The 17,573-nt window shown below is 43.4% G+C and overlaps 1 protein-coding gene and 1 pseudogene across 2 annotated transcripts; one reads left to right on the top strand and one right to left on the bottom strand.

The window, feature by feature from the left end:
• The first annotated feature begins 115 nt into the window (after positions 1-115).
• Positions 116-1,133, top strand: LOC309825701 (olfactory receptor 51I2-like; annotated as a pseudogene). Its single transcript has one exon. The product of its transcript is annotated as an olfactory receptor 51I2-like (transcript).
• A 4,409-nt stretch (positions 1,134-5,542) lies between these two features.
• On the bottom strand, positions 5,543-14,598 carry LOC309825702 (olfactory receptor 51E1; the record flags this gene model as incomplete). The annotated part of the gene is made up of 2 exons (XM_082659335.1): positions 14,578-14,598; positions 5,543-6,538 (listed from the first exon to the last, which is right to left on the bottom strand). The coding sequence occupies exon 2, from the start codon at positions 6,494-6,496 to the stop codon at positions 5,543-5,545; it is 954 nt and encodes a 317-aa protein (XP_082515461.1). The 5' UTR covers positions 6,497-6,538; positions 14,578-14,598.
• Positions 14,599-17,573: the final 2,975 nt, after the last annotated feature.

Here is a 17,573-nt window from a genome sequence, read left to right as displayed (position 1 = left end):
TATTAGGTTTTAAACATATTGGTGAATAGTATAACCAGTTATAGAATTGATTTTTAGAATTGGGACTCAATACTAGATTTTTCTTTCCTATCATCCTGGATTCTCTAAGTGTCTACCCAGATTGAAGAGATCACATCTTCCTGGAGACCTCATCTATCCCACAAGGATGCTCCCTTCCTGGTCCTTTGGCAACATCTCCTTCTTCCAGCCACCTGCTTTCCTGATGATTGGCATTCCAGGGCTGGAGGTTGTTCATGGCTGGATCTCCATCCCCTTCTCCTCCATGTACAGAGCAGCCCAGCCCTCACTGGAAACTGCCTGATCCTCTTGGCTGTGAGGAGGACCCCCAAACTGCACCAGCCCATGTACTACTTCCTGTCCATACTGGTGGTCACCGTTGTGGGCCTCACCCTGTCCACAATGCCCACCACCCTGGCTGTGTTCTCGTTTGACCATTAGCTCATTGGCTTCAATGCCTGCTTGGTCCAAATGTTCTTCCTCCATTCTTTCTCCATGGTGGAGTCCTCAGTGCTCCTGGCCATGTCATTTGACCACTTTGTGGCCATCTCCAACCCCCTGTGCTATGCAGCTGTCCTCACAAACAATGTCATCATCAGGATGGGGCTGGCCATTGTGGCCTGTGCTACCCTGTCTCTCTTCCCAGGACCATTCCTACTTAAATGTCTGAACTTCTGCCCTAATAAGACCCTCTTATCCCATTCATTCTGTTTCCATCCTGACGTGATGAGAAGAGCCTGTGCTGACATTACCATAAACATCCTCTATGGGTTCTATGTGGTACTGTCCCCTGGGGGCATAGATTCCCTGCTCATTGTCCTATCCTACACTCTCATCCTGCCCACGGTCCTAGGGCTGGCCTCTCCCAGGGAGCTCATCGGGCCCTCAACACCTGTGTCTCCCATATCCTGGCTGTCTTTGTCTTCTTTATTCCAGGTATCACCATGTCCATGATCCACCATTTTGGGAGGCACATGCTCCCCATTGTACATGCCTTTGTTGCCTATGTGTATCTGCTGGTGCCCCCTGTGCTCAACCCCATCATCTACAATGTCAAGTCCAAGCCCATCAGGGAGGCCATGCTCAGGGTCCTGAGGGGAAAATACCAAGGCTGATGTAATTATGAAATATCGCAGGGTCTGGGTATCAAAAAAGACACTTTCTATAGCCTCATAGGAACCTGCTACCCTCAGCAAACACTGAAAATTCCTAGTCTATGCTAATACAGTGGGAAGACCATCAGACTTCTTCACGATACAAATGGATGTTCACCATTTACTTTGTACTAGAAGCAATGCTGTGGATTAAAGACTGAGAAATATGTTAAATATGGTCATTTCTTTATAGAAACTCACAATCTTGTGCCAGGATAAAGGCATGTAAATACACAATTAGACTGTAGACTTATACATACCATAATAAAGTTCAGTGCAAGAGATTACTAGGGACTGCAAATCCGTTCTTGCCAGAACTGTCCTGGGAAGATCGGACAAACCTCTACAAAGGGGAGAATGTTTTTATTTCATCTTGAAAAAATATATAGGGTTTTTCTAGGCAAATTATGAATTAACAAAGAGGAAAATCTAGGGCAAAAACACATGAAAAAGGCATTTTTAATTTTTTCATGAAGTTTTATTGAATAAGTGAATAAATAAATGTGTTGATCATGTGATATGGTACCACCCACCTCAGCGCTAACTCTTCTTATAACTCCTCTCGGGAATGTCCTTTTCTCCAAGAGACCCCCTTGCTTGACAGATTCCATAATGAAGTCTGACACTGACAATTGCATCCTCTTCTATAACCCCATTTCAGATCTGCTCCAGATTATCCACACCCTCATTCTTCAACTTTGTTAGAGTTAAAAACCCTACATCCTTGTTGGCTCCCTTAGGAAGGGAAATGGCAAGTTCTGCATCAGCTTCATTCCCTTTGGATCAAATCTAAGATGAAAAGCTGAGTTGCCAGGGGAGTGGACAAGAAGTTTGAAAGTACTTTGTTTAAGAGATGAACAATAAGTATCAACTCTGAAAGCCTAAACCAATGTTATAATATAATCCTTTCCCAAGTTCAGATCTGCCTATGTCAAGAAGGCCAAAAAAAAAAAAAAGGCGGCGGCCAGACATAGTGGAAGGCAATGACTCTTCACATGTATGTCTATTGCATCCAAGAGAGTCTTATCTCAATGTAATTAAAGGAGTGATATAAGATACCTTATTATCTTAAATAGATACAACTCAGAGGTCTCACTCAAACCTTTCTGAACTGGAAATGGTCCAGTTCTAAAGGTCTTTCAAGAAGTCTGGGAACATTGAAGAGGGAATACTTCTTTTGGCCTGACAAATCATAAACAGCTTCATTTAATAATGTGTTACTAAAAAGAAAAATGGCAAAAATCAAATCAGACAACAGAAATAGAGTGAAACAGAGGCTTTAAAAGTACATAAAATCAATGAGAGACACCAAGTAAAGTAGCTGAATAATATGGTATGTGGAAAAATTAGAGATATTATACTGGAAAAGTAAGATGGGAACAGGTATAAAAGGGGAAAGGAGGCTACTGTCATTCTGAGAAGTGCAAATTTTTATGGGAAGTAATAAAAGATCTCTGATGATTTTTAAGCAGGGAAGTTAATCAGAGTTGTGTTTGGAAAGACTCCTATAAGCTATGTGGGATTTAGGACTGATGCAAAAGATGTTTAAGGCAAGGAGACCAGTGTGGAGGTTTTGACAAGTGTCCAGGCAACAGGGGAGTATCTTGACTAGAGAATAGCTAGTCAGAATTGAGAACACAAGACATGTTTACAAATCATTTCTAGGTAAAACCTAAAAAAAATGAATAAGGGACTTGCAGACTGAAATTCCATATTATGCAGACTTCTCTAGGGCCCAACAAAGGTCCAATAGCTGAGATGGTGGGGCCAGAGACGAGAATATCCAAATAAAGGAAATGGGGATGGTAAAATGATGCCCATGTAAAACGTATATGATGAAGGTCTTTAAACATACCCTAACTTCTAGCCAAATCTCCTACAAGAGGCAGCCTTTTCCTCTTATCCTAGTTCTTAACTCCAGGCTCTTCTGGATGACCCAGTAAGTATTTATGAAGTAAATGACTGGATATAGTTTTGTCTCTGTATCTGGCATTTAGTACTTATTGAGAAACACAAGAAGGTGGTGGTGGTGGTGATGTGTATGTGGATGTGTGTGTGGATGTGTGTTTGTATTTACATTCACCAAATGGTTAATCCATTTAGGATCAAAACCGTGAAACTTTATCCTGAGCATACAAACTATCATAAACTTGGAATCCTTTTTGAAATCTAAGATAGTGGCAGCATCCCCAGGAAAAGAAAACTATATGTGTCTGTCTGATTTATCTCTTTATTATTCACCTATCTATGTCTCCAATGGGATTTCAGACAATATAATACAGGTACACACATTCATCATATGTGCATACAGAAACATGTACACAAACACTTATTAAAAATCTGGAAGAATAAACACCAAAACGCCAACAATAGTTTTTTTAAGGTGACAAGTTTATTGGAGTTTTTATTATATTTTTATTTCTTTTATATTTTCAGAGTGTCTAAGATTTTTGTTTACAGTGATCATATACTGGTTTCCTAATATGAAAAAAATCTGTCTCTTTCTCCCTCTTCTCTCTCTTTCATTCTGTTTCTTTCTTTCAATTTCAATGTCAAGGCACTATCAGGAACTGGGATGACCCTCCAAACAGTTCAAAGTGACCAAAGCCAGCACTGACTCTAGTTTATGCCCCATGCTCTGCTGGCCATCACTCACCTGGGCATAGCAGATTCCATACTGCTCACAATTCTCATCTTCTGGATTCCAGTCCAAGAAATTAGATATGCTCTTTCCATATCCTCTGTACCAAGTAGTCCTGTGCTACTAGCTATAGCTGGAAAAGTCTGGCCGGCCATGTGCCATGCTCTCTACTATACTACCTGCTTCTCTCACTTACCTACCTCTCTTTTAGATGGAGATCTCATTCCTCTCCCATTCATTCCTACTGTACTCCTGTAGTGCCCACACCCCTCCTTCCCATTCTGCTTCTTCTGGGAGTGCTGTGCTTGGCTTGTAGGGCTCCTGGGTGGACCTCTGGAACCATACTCATGCTAAGTACAGCTATCAGGGATGCAGTCTTTACCGAGCTCTCCTATGGTCTTGATCTCTGAGCTTTGATGCTGTGGGCATTCCCTGAAGGGTAGCTCAGAGCCCTGGGAATACATGGTGTTCACTTATATACTCTATTCACTTTCTGTGGACCTACGTTTGACTTAGCCTTGCTTCCTGGCTAGCCACCCGGGCCACTGGCCCTACTCAGTCTCACAATACTTCCTGCTCTTGACTCCCTGGTCTATAACCAACCCTGCTCTTTCTGCCATGAGCTTCTAGGTTTTCTCAGCTGCATTTCTCCATGTAGTGTCTCTCCAGATATCCAGTGAATGTCCCTGCTGTTAATTATACTATTTCCCAAACTAGCCACTGTTTGGGAATTACCCAAACATACTCCTGTTGCTACTACACAAGTACAATGGCAAATAGGCCAGGAACTATTGAGATTAAAGCCATCAGTAACATTAACAGGAAATTCCTAAATACAATACTGGATGAGTGAGAAAGGAACTTAAATACCTCCACTAGAAAATGCAAGACTCTGGAATGTCTAACTCACTATCCCACTAGTCTAATATTCCCTCCTCACAATATGGGATTGGGCATCAAAAGAATTTTTTTGAGCCTGTGTGATCTCATTGAACATCAGTTCCCCCACTGGTACAATGGGGGTAACTAATCATATTCCTGCCTAAATCAAAAGATTGATAAGAAAATTGGAAATTAAGGAAAAATTTTCACAGTCTATGAAAATGCTCAGAATACAGTGTATCATCTTTCATTAATGTAGATAAATATAATGGTTTGTGAATTTACTTTCAATCTTTTCTTAAGGATTGCTACTCAGAAGAAAAGAAATTATTTTTTCTCTGTGGTCATTTTGAAGAGGGAAATCCAGGTATGTCTCCTTTCCTAAGATCCAAAATTGTAGGGGATTCTGAAGACGAAATCATGGTTTTAAGCCAGATTACCTAATTGTATTATATTCTTGTATTTATTTTATTTTTGCCTTGCTTAAGCCTTTGGTAAATGTCTTTTAGAAATATCACCCTTATCTCAGAATGCTATAAACTATCAGTGCAAGCAACCATATGAATTTTTTGGACTTGAGAATTGGACTGAATGGTTAAGTAGGAAGTAATAATCCTCCAACCATGACTACCTCAAAGAACTAAAGGATAAAATAATATTGAAAAATAAGGATTGGGAGTATACAGTTCTGCTGCCCCTACTCAGATGGAGATTCTCCAATCAGTTTCATCTTTGAAGGATCAGTTGTGCTTTCATTAAGAATTTTTTTCCTAATACTGTCTTCCAAATTGTTGATATTAAAATCTGAATTGAAGGACCTCCTGTGAAAAAGTTTGATTCCTGACACCTAGGGATCCGAAGTGTGGGTGGTCACATGCAAAAGACGAAGGATACGCTGCCGGATCTCCTTTGTCTTCACTCCATACACGATAGGATTGAGCACGGGAGGAACAAGCAGATAGGTGTTGGCCATGATGACAGGCAGGAGGGAGTCATGCCGCTTGTCAAACCGATGCACCATAGACAACCCAATGAAAGGTACATAGAATATGAAAACAGCACACACATGAGAGACACAAGTACCAAATGCCTTTGCCTGGGCTTCATGTGTCAAGCCCAACACAGTCTTGAGGATAAGCAGATACGACAAGGAGATGAGAAGTGAGTCCAGGCCAATGGCAGAGATGATGACAATGAGGCCATAGATGATATTGACGCGGATGTCAGCACAGGCCAGCTTCATGACATCTTGGTGTAGGCAGTAGGAATGGGAAAGGATATTGGAGCGGCAGAAGGGCAGATGTTTGATGAAGAAAGGCAGGGGTGCCATAAGTGCAACACCCCGTACCACAGCAGCCATGCCGATCTTGGTAACACGAGGCAATGTTAGCACAGTGGCATGGCGTAGTGGGTGGCAGATTGCCACATAGCGGTCAAAGGCCATGGCCAGCAGCACCGTGGACTCCATGCCAGATAAGGAGTGGATGGCAAACATCTGTAGCAGACAAGCATCAAACTGTATGGTAGTGGAATTGAACCAGAAGATGGCCATCATTTTGGGCATGGATGAGGTGGAGATGAGGACATCAAGGCCAGAAAGCATGCAAAGAAAGATATACATGGGTTCGTGTAGGCTATGCTCCGTCCACACAATGTAGATGATTGTCAAGTTACCTAGCACAGCGATAAAGTAGAGGGAGCACAATGGGAAGGCCAACCAGAACTGAGCTTCTTCCAATCCTGGCAGGCCTATTAGAATGAAATATGTGGCACTGGATTCGTTGCCACTGGGATCCACCATAGTGAAGACGCTGAGCTGAGACCGATGCCAGGCAGGTAGAGGCTGGAATACAAATATAAGCCATTGTCAGATCCTCCAGAATTCCACTGCCATTTTTCTTTTCCTCCACCCTGATGTCCTGTTCTCTGACCAGAACTCTAACTTCATTGCCTAACCAAACTCTGATTCTATTCTAAACTCAGCCTAACTATCCTTCATAACTCAAGGCCCAAATGAGCATTCATCCAGTCTTTCTTACTAACCCCACCTCTGAAGTTAATTCTGAAAACAAATGAAATACTAAAGTAAAAATTCTAAGCATTTTAAATCTTTTAGTTCACCAAGGATAGGTTATTGACTAAGTACACATTAGACTTAGATGATAAAAATTCCCATCGCTTCTATCTTATCCTACCTTATGCTCCCCTATGCTTAATACACACTGTAATTCTAATTATATCATTGGACTATCTTTAAGACTAATCCCAGTCCAACGTAGCAATACTCTAGTAACATAGATTAATGCTGAAATCTAACCTTATCACTAATCCTAATGATCTCACCAATTCTAGCCTTAATTCTATCTTTAACAATAACCGAAGACTTAACTCTAGTTGTTATTTCAAACTTAATGTAAAACTTCATACACCTATTTTATTATGATAACGCTTAATTTAATTAAAATAAAAGACACTAACTTCATCCTGAACTCTAACTATACATTTCACTCTTGCCCAAATGTCCACCCAAAGTCTTACACTTGTTCAGACTGCCCAGTTTATATCATAAAAGGAACAATGACTGCAATGAACGCCAATGGTGTCCCACTCAGATTCCCTTCACCAAGCCAATGCATCTATATCCCATTTGCAGTGAGTGTTGAGTACTAAAGGCTCAGAGTTCTCCCTTTCTACAGAAAATTTCCTTGATCAAATGAGAGGCACTTCACCCAGGAAGTTATGTTATCCCCACCAGAGCACATCTAGAAGTCAATGAGTGCCTAACACAAAGATACAAAAGGCCAGCCTTCTTGTCTTCAGGTGGGACCAAAGCTGTGATGTAATGTGTGCTTCAGAGCTTCTTGAGGAACCAAAGCTGAAGCTGGTCTCCAACTGAGACCACAGCCTCACATAATTTTCTTTCCCTGCTCTATCCTATTACCCTCACTCATCTTCTCATGACAATATACCCTTTAAACAAGAATTTCTACCTCAAGCTCTGTTTCTAGGGGACCCACCAGGCTTAAGAGAGTGGGACTGACACAGAGGACTAAACCTGAAAGATGATGGCATTAAAAGCACTGGAGGAACAATCAATCCTATACCAGGGTTCCAATATCCTTGAATCTGGCTATGAAAGTGATGGATATAAGTACAGATTGCTGAGGTGGGAAATGTCAGATTTGAGTTTTCTCAGATCATATCTCTCTGTTGAAACAACTACAGAGTTAACTAACTTCCTCCCTTTTTTCCTTTCCTCCATTCACAAATATTCACATGCTCCTACTATTTATTAGATTATATAATTGTAGTTACACACACTATATATGTGTACGTATTCTCTCTCTCTCTCTCTCTACATATATATATATATATATATATATATATATATATATATATATATATATATAGCTGTCTCCTCTTCCCATTAGGAAAATAGTGACACTTATCGCTAGGGTATATTTAAGATAATTTTATCTTGGTAAGAATAAAAGAAGGGTTAGGTTCTTAAGATCTGGCCCTTGACAACTGGGGTAGGGGCTTCTGCACGGGCTACCAGACAGCAGTTGAATGCACAGAAGAGTTCATGGGCAGCATCAGGAGGGGCTTACACTATTCACTGGGCTCAGGATGTGTTGATGGTCTTTGTTCCACTGTTGAGCTGTCACCCAGAGGGTCCCTCAGACACAAAGGAGAAGACACTGGGAGCATGAGTTTTAGAACAGAGAGTGACAGAGTTCAAACAACTGGAGGGAGAAGATATAAGGAGCCATGCTTAACCAAGAACTTCAGGCTAAGAGGCCAAAGTCTTCCGTGTCACTTAAATCTTCTGTACTGACCTCTCCGTAGCATATGACACTGTGATCAGTTCCTTCCTTCTTAAAATTTCTCCTTGTTCCTTCTGCTTCTCCTCATCTCTCTCTGATTACTAGTTCTTGGTTCTTTCTGGGTGTTCAGCCTCCTCCACTTGACCCTTAAGCGTACTTTTAAATGATAATGCTCTCAGAATTTTATCCTCAGATCTCTTCTCTCTATATACACTCTCCCCGGGCCATCTTATCTCCTTCAGTAAACCCATTATTTACGTATAAACTATTGATTCCCAAATCTACTTGGGAAGGCCTGAATTATCTTTTGTGATCAGATCCATAATTCTAGTCACTAAAAGAGTCCACTGAGTTGTCTCTCAAGCACATCAAACTCTCCATGTCTGAAGATCAAAGTCTTCCAGAGGCAGTATTGTATAGCTTAATGTTAAGAGTATGAGCTCTGAAATCGATCCTGGATTCGAATCCCAGTCAACAACTTTGTTAGCTGTGTGATCTGGGGCAAATCATTTAACCTTTCTAAGCCTCAGTTTCTTTATTGTTAAAATGAGGATAACAGTCACTGCCTAATAGAAGTCAAGGTGAGGGTTAAATGAGATGAGTGTAATGCTTTTAACACAATGCCTGGAACAAAGTAAATATGCAAAAAATTATATCTGTTGTTGTTAACTGTTTTCCTGTAGTGTTTCTTTTTTTCTCTTAAGGTGGCCTAAACAGACACATGAGCTAAATACCCTGATTCTCATGGCCATGACCCTAGTGTTAACTTTGTCATCGGCACAAGCCCAATAATCTTCTACCCACATGAAATCAGGTCACCATTTATTGTTTAAAAAATACCTTTGTAAGCTCCAAATTAATTCTGAAATAAAGACTAAACTACTAAGGTGGGACAAAGCTCTGTCTTTCAGCATTCGGCCCTAGTTTCTCTCTCACCACTCCTCACCATGGTCCCTATGCTCCAGGCACGCTGGAATACATGCCATTTCATAAATGTAGCATTGATCCCATGCCTCTGTGTCTACTTGTCTTTTTTACTTCTCTTCCCTTTGTCATGGCCCTCCCAGATCTCCCTCCTTAAGTTCCCACTGGGCAAAATCTTATCTTCCACATCCTGGTTTACTGTCTCTTTCCTATGCACTTTCTTAAGCCTCTTTCCCTTGGGTATGATTAAATGTTTCCTGCTCTGTACTCCCAAAGAAATTTGTTTAGGTCTCTTTTTATGCATTTACCATCCTGAACTGGAATTATTGCTATGTTTATTTCCCACTAAATTATTAATTCCTTAATGTCAGGGACCCTATCATATTGATTAATTAGTGTTTAGTTACTGTTGGTTGAAAATAAACATTATATTATAAAAGGAGTTTTATCAAAAGAAGAATTCCTCAATAAGTGTCTAACAAGGGTAGCACAGCCAAGGGGTAAGAAAGACTGCCATTTGTCTGAACTACAGAGATTTTTGAGAAGAAATGAAGACTGTTTGGACGGTTAGGGCATGGTGGTCATAAGTTTAGAACAAGAAACTTTAGAGTCAAACAGAAAAGACCTTTCTTACCCAGGGAGCCAGAGGGCATGAGAATGGGCATGTGGAGAACAGGGCAAGTGCAAAGCCTTGGCTCTAAATAAATGCAAAGTGGGCATGCAGCATAGTCTGTGCCCAAGAGAGGGGGTGACCTAGGATCCCTGACTGGAGACATTAGCAAAAAGGCTCTAGTGCTCCAGAGGGTCAGATATCAATACCATCCAGAAATTTTACATGGACAGACAAGGTAAAGCTGGGCAATTCCCAGGATAAAAATGTGCTGCCTTAGGAAACATACTGCGGAAGAATCATGGGTTGGCACATTCAACCCTATTACCTAGGAGGGTAAAGTGACGTGTTGAGCAGAACCCTGGGACTGGAAATGAGAGTCTCGGGTCTAAGTAAATGCAGAGGACATTAATAACCTCATTGTGTTGCTGCAAAATTAATGAGGTCAGGAATGTCAAAAGATGTCATAAAACAGCATCACAGGGTACAAAGCACTTTTTTTCATATTTCCATAAAAATGGGGAATAAGATCTCTGAAAATGTCTGAAGTTTCCAAAAACTTTTTATCCCCCTTCCATCTGTCACCTTAACTGCCACTTCGCCTCAAGCACACACTTATACACACACACACACTAACTAGCAGCCAGTCTCTCACAATGGCAAAGACTAAGCACTGAGATGAAGCTACTGAAACACAGAGCTGAAGCACTGAGATTCAGCCGGCCTGGAAGGGAGGCACCTCCACAGCACGAAGTGGGCAGTTCTCACTGGAGGTCAAATCAGGATGGACCTCAGAAGGCGGCAGCGGGAGAGAAATGAAGGAATAGAGAGGGGAGCCAACCGGAGGACCCAAGCATCACCCTTCAGACTGTCCAGCCCTGAAGCACCCTCATCTCCCACAGTCCTGCCAGCTGACTACCAGCCTGAGCAGCTTTTAGCAATTAGAACCATAGCACACACCCAGATAACATTTGGAAGCTCTGAAGGAAACTGGAGCTAAATCACTCTATTTTGAAAACAAAACATAATCAAGGAAAAATAAACAAAGAGAGGGGTCTTTTTCTTTATTAGAAAGCCTGCACTGCGTTAACCCCCAGGGAGTAGCCCTGTGCTTGAGATTTTCTCTGAAAAGTCACACTATTTTAGCAAGTCTCAGGAAGTTTATTGGAGAACTGTGAAGAACATCTTAGACCTTTCTTGAGGACGGGGCATCAGGAGCCTCCAGTGATACAGAATAGAAATCTACATTGAGGCCTTCAATCCTCCCCATTCCTTCCCCCTAGCCTCTAGGACTCTGTCCCCCAGTGCCCTCACAGCCCCCATACCAGCCCATCCTCACATTCTTTCCCAGAGCTCTCTGAATGCCTTCCATCTCAGACACGTGTGGAAAAGCAGTCAGGGATACAGACCCATAAGAACAATGAGGTCACTGCCAGCATTGATTCTATTGTTTTTAGGATTATAACAGAAATCACTGAATACCTACAGAATGCCAGACACTATATAAATATTATCTAACCCAGGAGCAATTCTGCATAATAAGACTTCTATGTATCATTTCTACATTATAGGTGTAAAAACTGAGTCCCCAAGAAGTTAAATAATATTCCCAGGGTTTAGTAGCTGACCGGTAAAAGAGATATTTGACCTAGACTGTTCAATTCCAACACCTGTACATTTTCCCTTTAACCGGCTTTGTGTTGCAACTTCTGAAAACAAATAAAATCTGCCCAAGAGGCAGGGTAGAAGAAGGGCTTGGTAAGTAGGACACCTGGCCCAGCTAGACTCTTGGAAGGGAAACCAAGAGGGCAATAAAGAGGAACCTCCTGGACTGGGACTTGGGTGCTCTCCCCTTTTCAGCCTCAACTCCTCTGGCTGTGACTTGGGAAGGGCCCACAGTGGAAAGTAAAGAGGTTTATCCTCTACTGAGTACTTTCTTCTCAAACAATAGAGGCCTCTCATCAACCTGTCAGGCAGGTAACATTAATCGCATTTGACAGATAAGGATGTTGAGGGTTAGTTAGAGCTCTCAGCTTCAAATCCATGTGCTTTCCAATAGGCCAAGCTACTGCCCTGCCCCTTTCCCAGTTTCCTTTTGAATAAACCAATGGTTTTTAAGGATTATTTCAATGTTAATCTCCAAAGAATCCAAAATTTGGTCCAGAAGGCCTCTCTAAGACTCAGGACACCTGACCAGATCTCCCCACTTAGGTTCAGTGGCTAAACACACAGAATGTTCCATGCCGAGAGCAGTGGGGTAGGGGCCTCTTGTGCCCCTGCCAGCCTCTATGGGAACACCTGGAAGAAAATGTCCTTGGAGGGAAGCCCAGGAACACCTGGGAACCCCTGGCTCTTACTCCCAGGCCCAGAGAGGGAAGGCAGACCTCAGGGGTGATGCTGTGGCTGGCAAGGATGATCAGAGCTCATCACTCAGTTCATGGAGAGGGAGCCCTTCTCTTAACACTCCATGAGGGTGCTGGCCCCAGAATCATATCCACCCCAAATCATCTGCATCTTCTGTCCCTCATACCTTGCTTGGATTTGATAATGCAGATGAACCCTTATAGGGCCTTGGCCATTCTTTTTAGAATGGCCGCGAGGAGATTGGAAAGATGAGAGATTGCAATTTCTGACTCACAAAAAGCAGTGTGAGGTTCCCACTCCCACTCTCCTCACTCAAGTCAGCCTGGCCCTCCAAAATCACCCCCAGGCAAGCTCCAGGGGTCCAGGGCCCTGCTGATCCATTTCCCAGGTAGAACCAGAGCCAAAAAGATTCCCACACACCTTCAAAGTTTGACCTAGTTATCAGGGCCCTTCTAGGCTTCTCTGAGTGTTGCCCACATGCGGTGGAAAAGCCTGATCTGGGACTTTGATTGGTACACTGATTTCTTTTTTTTTTTTCCCAAAATTATTGACTGAATGACTACGCCAGACTCCGTGCTAAGCACTGGAGATACTGAAATACAGAGTAAACAAGTCATGGTTCAGCCCTCCAGTGGTGAGGAGACATTAAGACAAATATGCAGCTATCATAACATGTTGTGTGTGATAAATGCTAGGACAGGGGTAAGGACAAGAGCCTCGGGAACAAAGCAGACAATAGCTCACCAAGTCATCAGGCTCAGAGGGCTTCCCTGAGGAGGTGACATCTGAGCCAAGACTTGCAGGGCCAGTCACAGTTAAGCTGGCAGGGTTGAGGGCGTGGGGACAGCAGCATTCAGTGAGATGACAAAACACATTGAGCGCCTACTATGTGCCCAAACCTGGAGATAAAACAGTGGATAAAACAGCAAAGATCACTGCTCTCATGGAGCTCAAGCACTGGGAGAGCCATAACAGAAGGTAAAGAAATAAGCAAGAACATTTCAGGTAAAGATAAGTGCACTGAAGGTAAGACAGAGTGATGGATAGAAAAGGACAGAGGCGAGGCACCCTTATGTGAGAAGCAGGTCAGTGAAGGCCTCTCTGAGGCAGTGATATATGAGCTGAGAGCTGGGTCATGAGAAAACACCAGCCATTCTAAGATCGAGGCAAAGAGTGTTTCAGGCAGAGGAGGCAAGAGAAAAAGGTCTTCTGCTTTGGGGGTTCCCAGAAGGAAGAAGGTCAAGGTGGCCCATGTATCAAGAGCACAGGAGAGTTGTAAGAGATGAGGTCAGAGAGGAGGGCAGGGGCCAGATCGTGTAGGGGCTTGCAGGACATGGCAAGGAGCTTTGATTTAATTCTGAGTGACTTGGGGGAATTTAAGCAATAGACCTGACCTAATTTGTTTTCAAAAGTGCATTCTGGCGAACGCAAAGACCCAGAGAGAAAGAGAACACATGCTGTTTGAAAAGCTGCAAGTGGTTCAGTGGGAAGAGGGGGGTGGGAGGTTAAACGAGTGCAAGGCAGGGGCAGTCGCAGTAGGGACACAAAATCCACTGTTTAAATGGGCTGAAGACTGAACCCTGATCCTAGACACAGACAGGGTCAGGATCAGAGCCCCGGGAAGATTGCTAAGTCTCCGTCTCAGCCACAGCCCGACTCCTGATGCAAAGTACAACGTGAGCCTGGACCCCATTCAGAGCCCACAACCCAAACAGAGCTATGGTCTGACCCCTGATCACAAAGTGAGCTTTGACCACACTAACGACCTGAGTGGGACTGGCTGTGTTCTCACACTGAACCCCAATCAAACTCTAGCTCAGTCCCAGCCCCATCTGTTCTCTGCCCCCATCACTTTCATTTAGGCCAATTCCCGCCAGGCTCTACATGGGCACCCCAGTAAACCGATCACTAGAAAATTTCTTGAAAACTGCCGAGGAAGCATCCAACACCACCCATGCTTCCCTTCACCACACGAACATAGAAATTGCTAAGTCTGTCTGTCCTTTGAGTCAGGGACCTCCTTTACATCCCCGGTCCTACCCCTGGACTTCTGGTTCTTCCAGGCCTGGTTTCTCATTCACTCAGCAGGGCTAATGAGGGACCCCTAGCTGCAAGAAACCCACACACCCAGACTCACCCCCAGTCTCCTGCATTCACCTCAACTGCACTGAAGGAACGTGTGCCCTTTTCTCCAGGACTCTTCCAGAAGCAGTCTGGCAGGCTGCACTGAAGGGCAGCCCTCTCTGTCTCCGCCCCCTCCTTTGAGCCTCCCACATCAGACTTTTTTATTCTGTCATACCTCCTCCCTCCTTTGGCTTCTCCCTGCTGGGGGGCAGGGTGCTGCCAGAGGGTCTATCAGCAGGTACCACTTGTAGCCAGCTGTGGGACTGGTGTCCTTCTTGGCTTCTGTGTTCTGGGAAGGTGTGCTTGGAGTACGGGGAAGGAGGGGCAGTGGGTAGAGGGGTCTCTAGAATCCTCCCCAGATGGGCCCTGTGCCAGCTGGGATATTTCTGCCAGTTCCCATGTGAAGTTAGACAGAGTGAATGGGTGAGGAAAAACTAGAAGAAACTCATGTGTGTGGCCATGGCCTTTGCGAGGAGTTTTCTCCAAGTTTCTTACCAGGCTTATCAAACTCAGCCAGAGGAAAAGCAGGGTGTACTTTTAGGGGAACCCCAAGATTAAGTGCCAACTCATCGCCTTCCTGAAGCTTTCCCTGACCTTCTTTCCATTGGTGGTGCCGCTTGGGTCCTTGCTGGGCCTGGATCCCAATGGACCCACCTGCCTTTCCCCAGAGCTCTAGGGCTGCGTCTTCTTTGTCCCCCAGGCTCTGGGGACTGTCTCTAGCTAATGCATAACAGGGATCCCTGGGGACCATGCCTCTGCCTTCCACTCCCTGGCCTTGAGTTCCTGAACTTCTTGTTGAGGAAGGAGGACGTGGTTTCCTTAACCCTCCCTTACCTCCAACCCCAGCCATATAAGACATCTGTTTTTCTCTTAAGGGCAAAAATAGTGAGAGGACATTTTAGAGAGTTAGGGAACAGTTTGAATGTGAAACGAAATACCTCGCATATTTAAATGTTTTTAAAAAGTCTATTAATAAAGCAAAGTAAATTTTAGTTGGTTTCTCCTTATGTTTTACTCATCAGTTTCACAACTACAAGTTTAAATTCACAACACAGTGCATGCTGATTTAGACTATGTAAAATTAGACAATGTCAAATCAGGCCATTCCGACTCAGACCGCATCAAAACTAGTGATTACCTGATCTCCAAGTACCTGTAAACCTGCAGCCTGACATTCACTGCCATCATCCTGGAGCCATCTCTGCTGCCTCCTTCAACCTCCCATAGACTTAGACGATGTGAAGACTTAAAAAGTGATACCCTAGGGACTTCTACTTCTGGCCAAGACAGAATAACAGGAAGTAACATCTACCTGAAGGAACCTAAAATGGACAATATACATAAAACAATACTTTGCAAGATACTGGATATCAGGCAATGAAGGACAATGAGCCCTGCAGCCTGGGAAACAAATGAGGTGAACCTGGGGTTTCCCCAACTTACTGCCTTGAGAGAGGTTCCCTGCTGCAGGCCAGGGTAGGAGAACCCAGGCAGAATCCAGAGGACACCTTAAGTTAGGGCCGTGGAGCTGAGAGTCCAGGAAGCTCCAGCTAGCTAGAGTTTGAAGACCAGGTATTGGAGGTGAGAGATCTACACAGAGAAAGAACTCCGGAGACATGTAGAGGGCCCTCTGCAAGATTCCAGCTGAGTACTGAGCCCACATGCACGTGAACAAACTACCTAAAGCTGGGACAGAGCCACCTGGAAAGATGAGAGGTAGCACCACCACCCAGTGTTCACACAGGGCCAAGGAGAGTGACTGTTTCCACCAGCCAGACTGGAAAACTTCAAGATTCACAGGGCGTTGAGTAGAGATTACAGAAGGATCCTGCCTCCATAGTGGGGAATAATTAACCAAATATTATCTATAGGATAATGTTGGGTTTAGATCATAATTGATCATTAATGGGTGGGGAAAGTACTTTGTTGACTTTATAAAGGAGCACAGGTCAAACTAAGGACTATAATTTATAGAGACAGGAAAAAGAGATGAGCGTGGATGGGGTGGGGAATGGGAGGGCTGGGGAGGGATAAGTCAATTTATTTATCTTAGGTAAACCGGAACTCACTCACCCTCTCCTTCTCTCCAAGGGGTCCCAGCCAAAGAGCCATTGAGCACATTATATGTCAGGCCCCAGAGACAAAGAAAACTAGTGTTGTCCTCAAGGGAGACAGACAACTATGTATATGGATATTTCAGTTCTGTGATGGAAGATAAACAGACAGCTATCATAAAACTATTTAAGCTCTATGACAGAGGGATAAACATCCAGTTGGAATGCAAAGCTTTAAGTTTTATGACAGAGGGAAACAGACTCTGCGGGAGCCTAGGGGAAGCCCTTAATTTAGTCTGGCAGTTAGCCGACTTTTCCAACAAGCAGCAATGACCCCAGTCACCCCCAGTTATCCAAGTAAAGAGATTCTGGAGGAACAGAGATTTCCCAAGATCTCCTGAGAAAGAAGGCCATGAGTTAATCTAAAGCCAGTGATACTGCAACCTGGATAAGGGACTAGCTCCTGGCCTTGACACAACAGGTTGTTATGAAAGGTGAAGTCTGCTGTGCTTTGAAAATTCCCTGTAATGCAATAAACATATCTCATTTTATCAGTTTTATTATTAACACCGTTGCCACCAATGTGTATTGATTACTTTCTATTTTCCATGTGTTTTCACACCTATTATCCTATTTAATCCCCACAACCACCCAACCAGAGCTACATTATATCTCCTTTTTACAGCACTTAGAGTTTCCAAAAATTACTGAGGTGCAGTAGGCTAAGTAACTTGCCCAAATATTAAAGCTAGTGATCCTAACGTCTACTGCATCTAATTCCAACCCCACAATGTCTCTTTTCCTAATACAGTTATCTACCATGTCTAAAGGAATTTCTTGGCAAGGTTGTGCTGTCTTTGAATTTCATTTGTAAATTTGAACATCATTTGTAAATCAGACACCAGCACAGGAAAATAAATGTCAACTTGTCTGAAGCTTTGTGAAAACACTTTATTAAGAGACAAAGAGTTGTTT

The sequence above is a fragment of the Grampus griseus genome, assembly GCF_964374135.1.
Source record: "Grampus griseus genome assembly, chromosome: 8".
Taxonomy (NCBI): Eukaryota; Metazoa; Chordata; class Mammalia; order Artiodactyla; family Delphinidae; genus Grampus; species Grampus griseus.
Note: the sequence above shows the minus strand (reverse complement) of the source record. Positions and strands in the feature narration are given on the sequence as shown.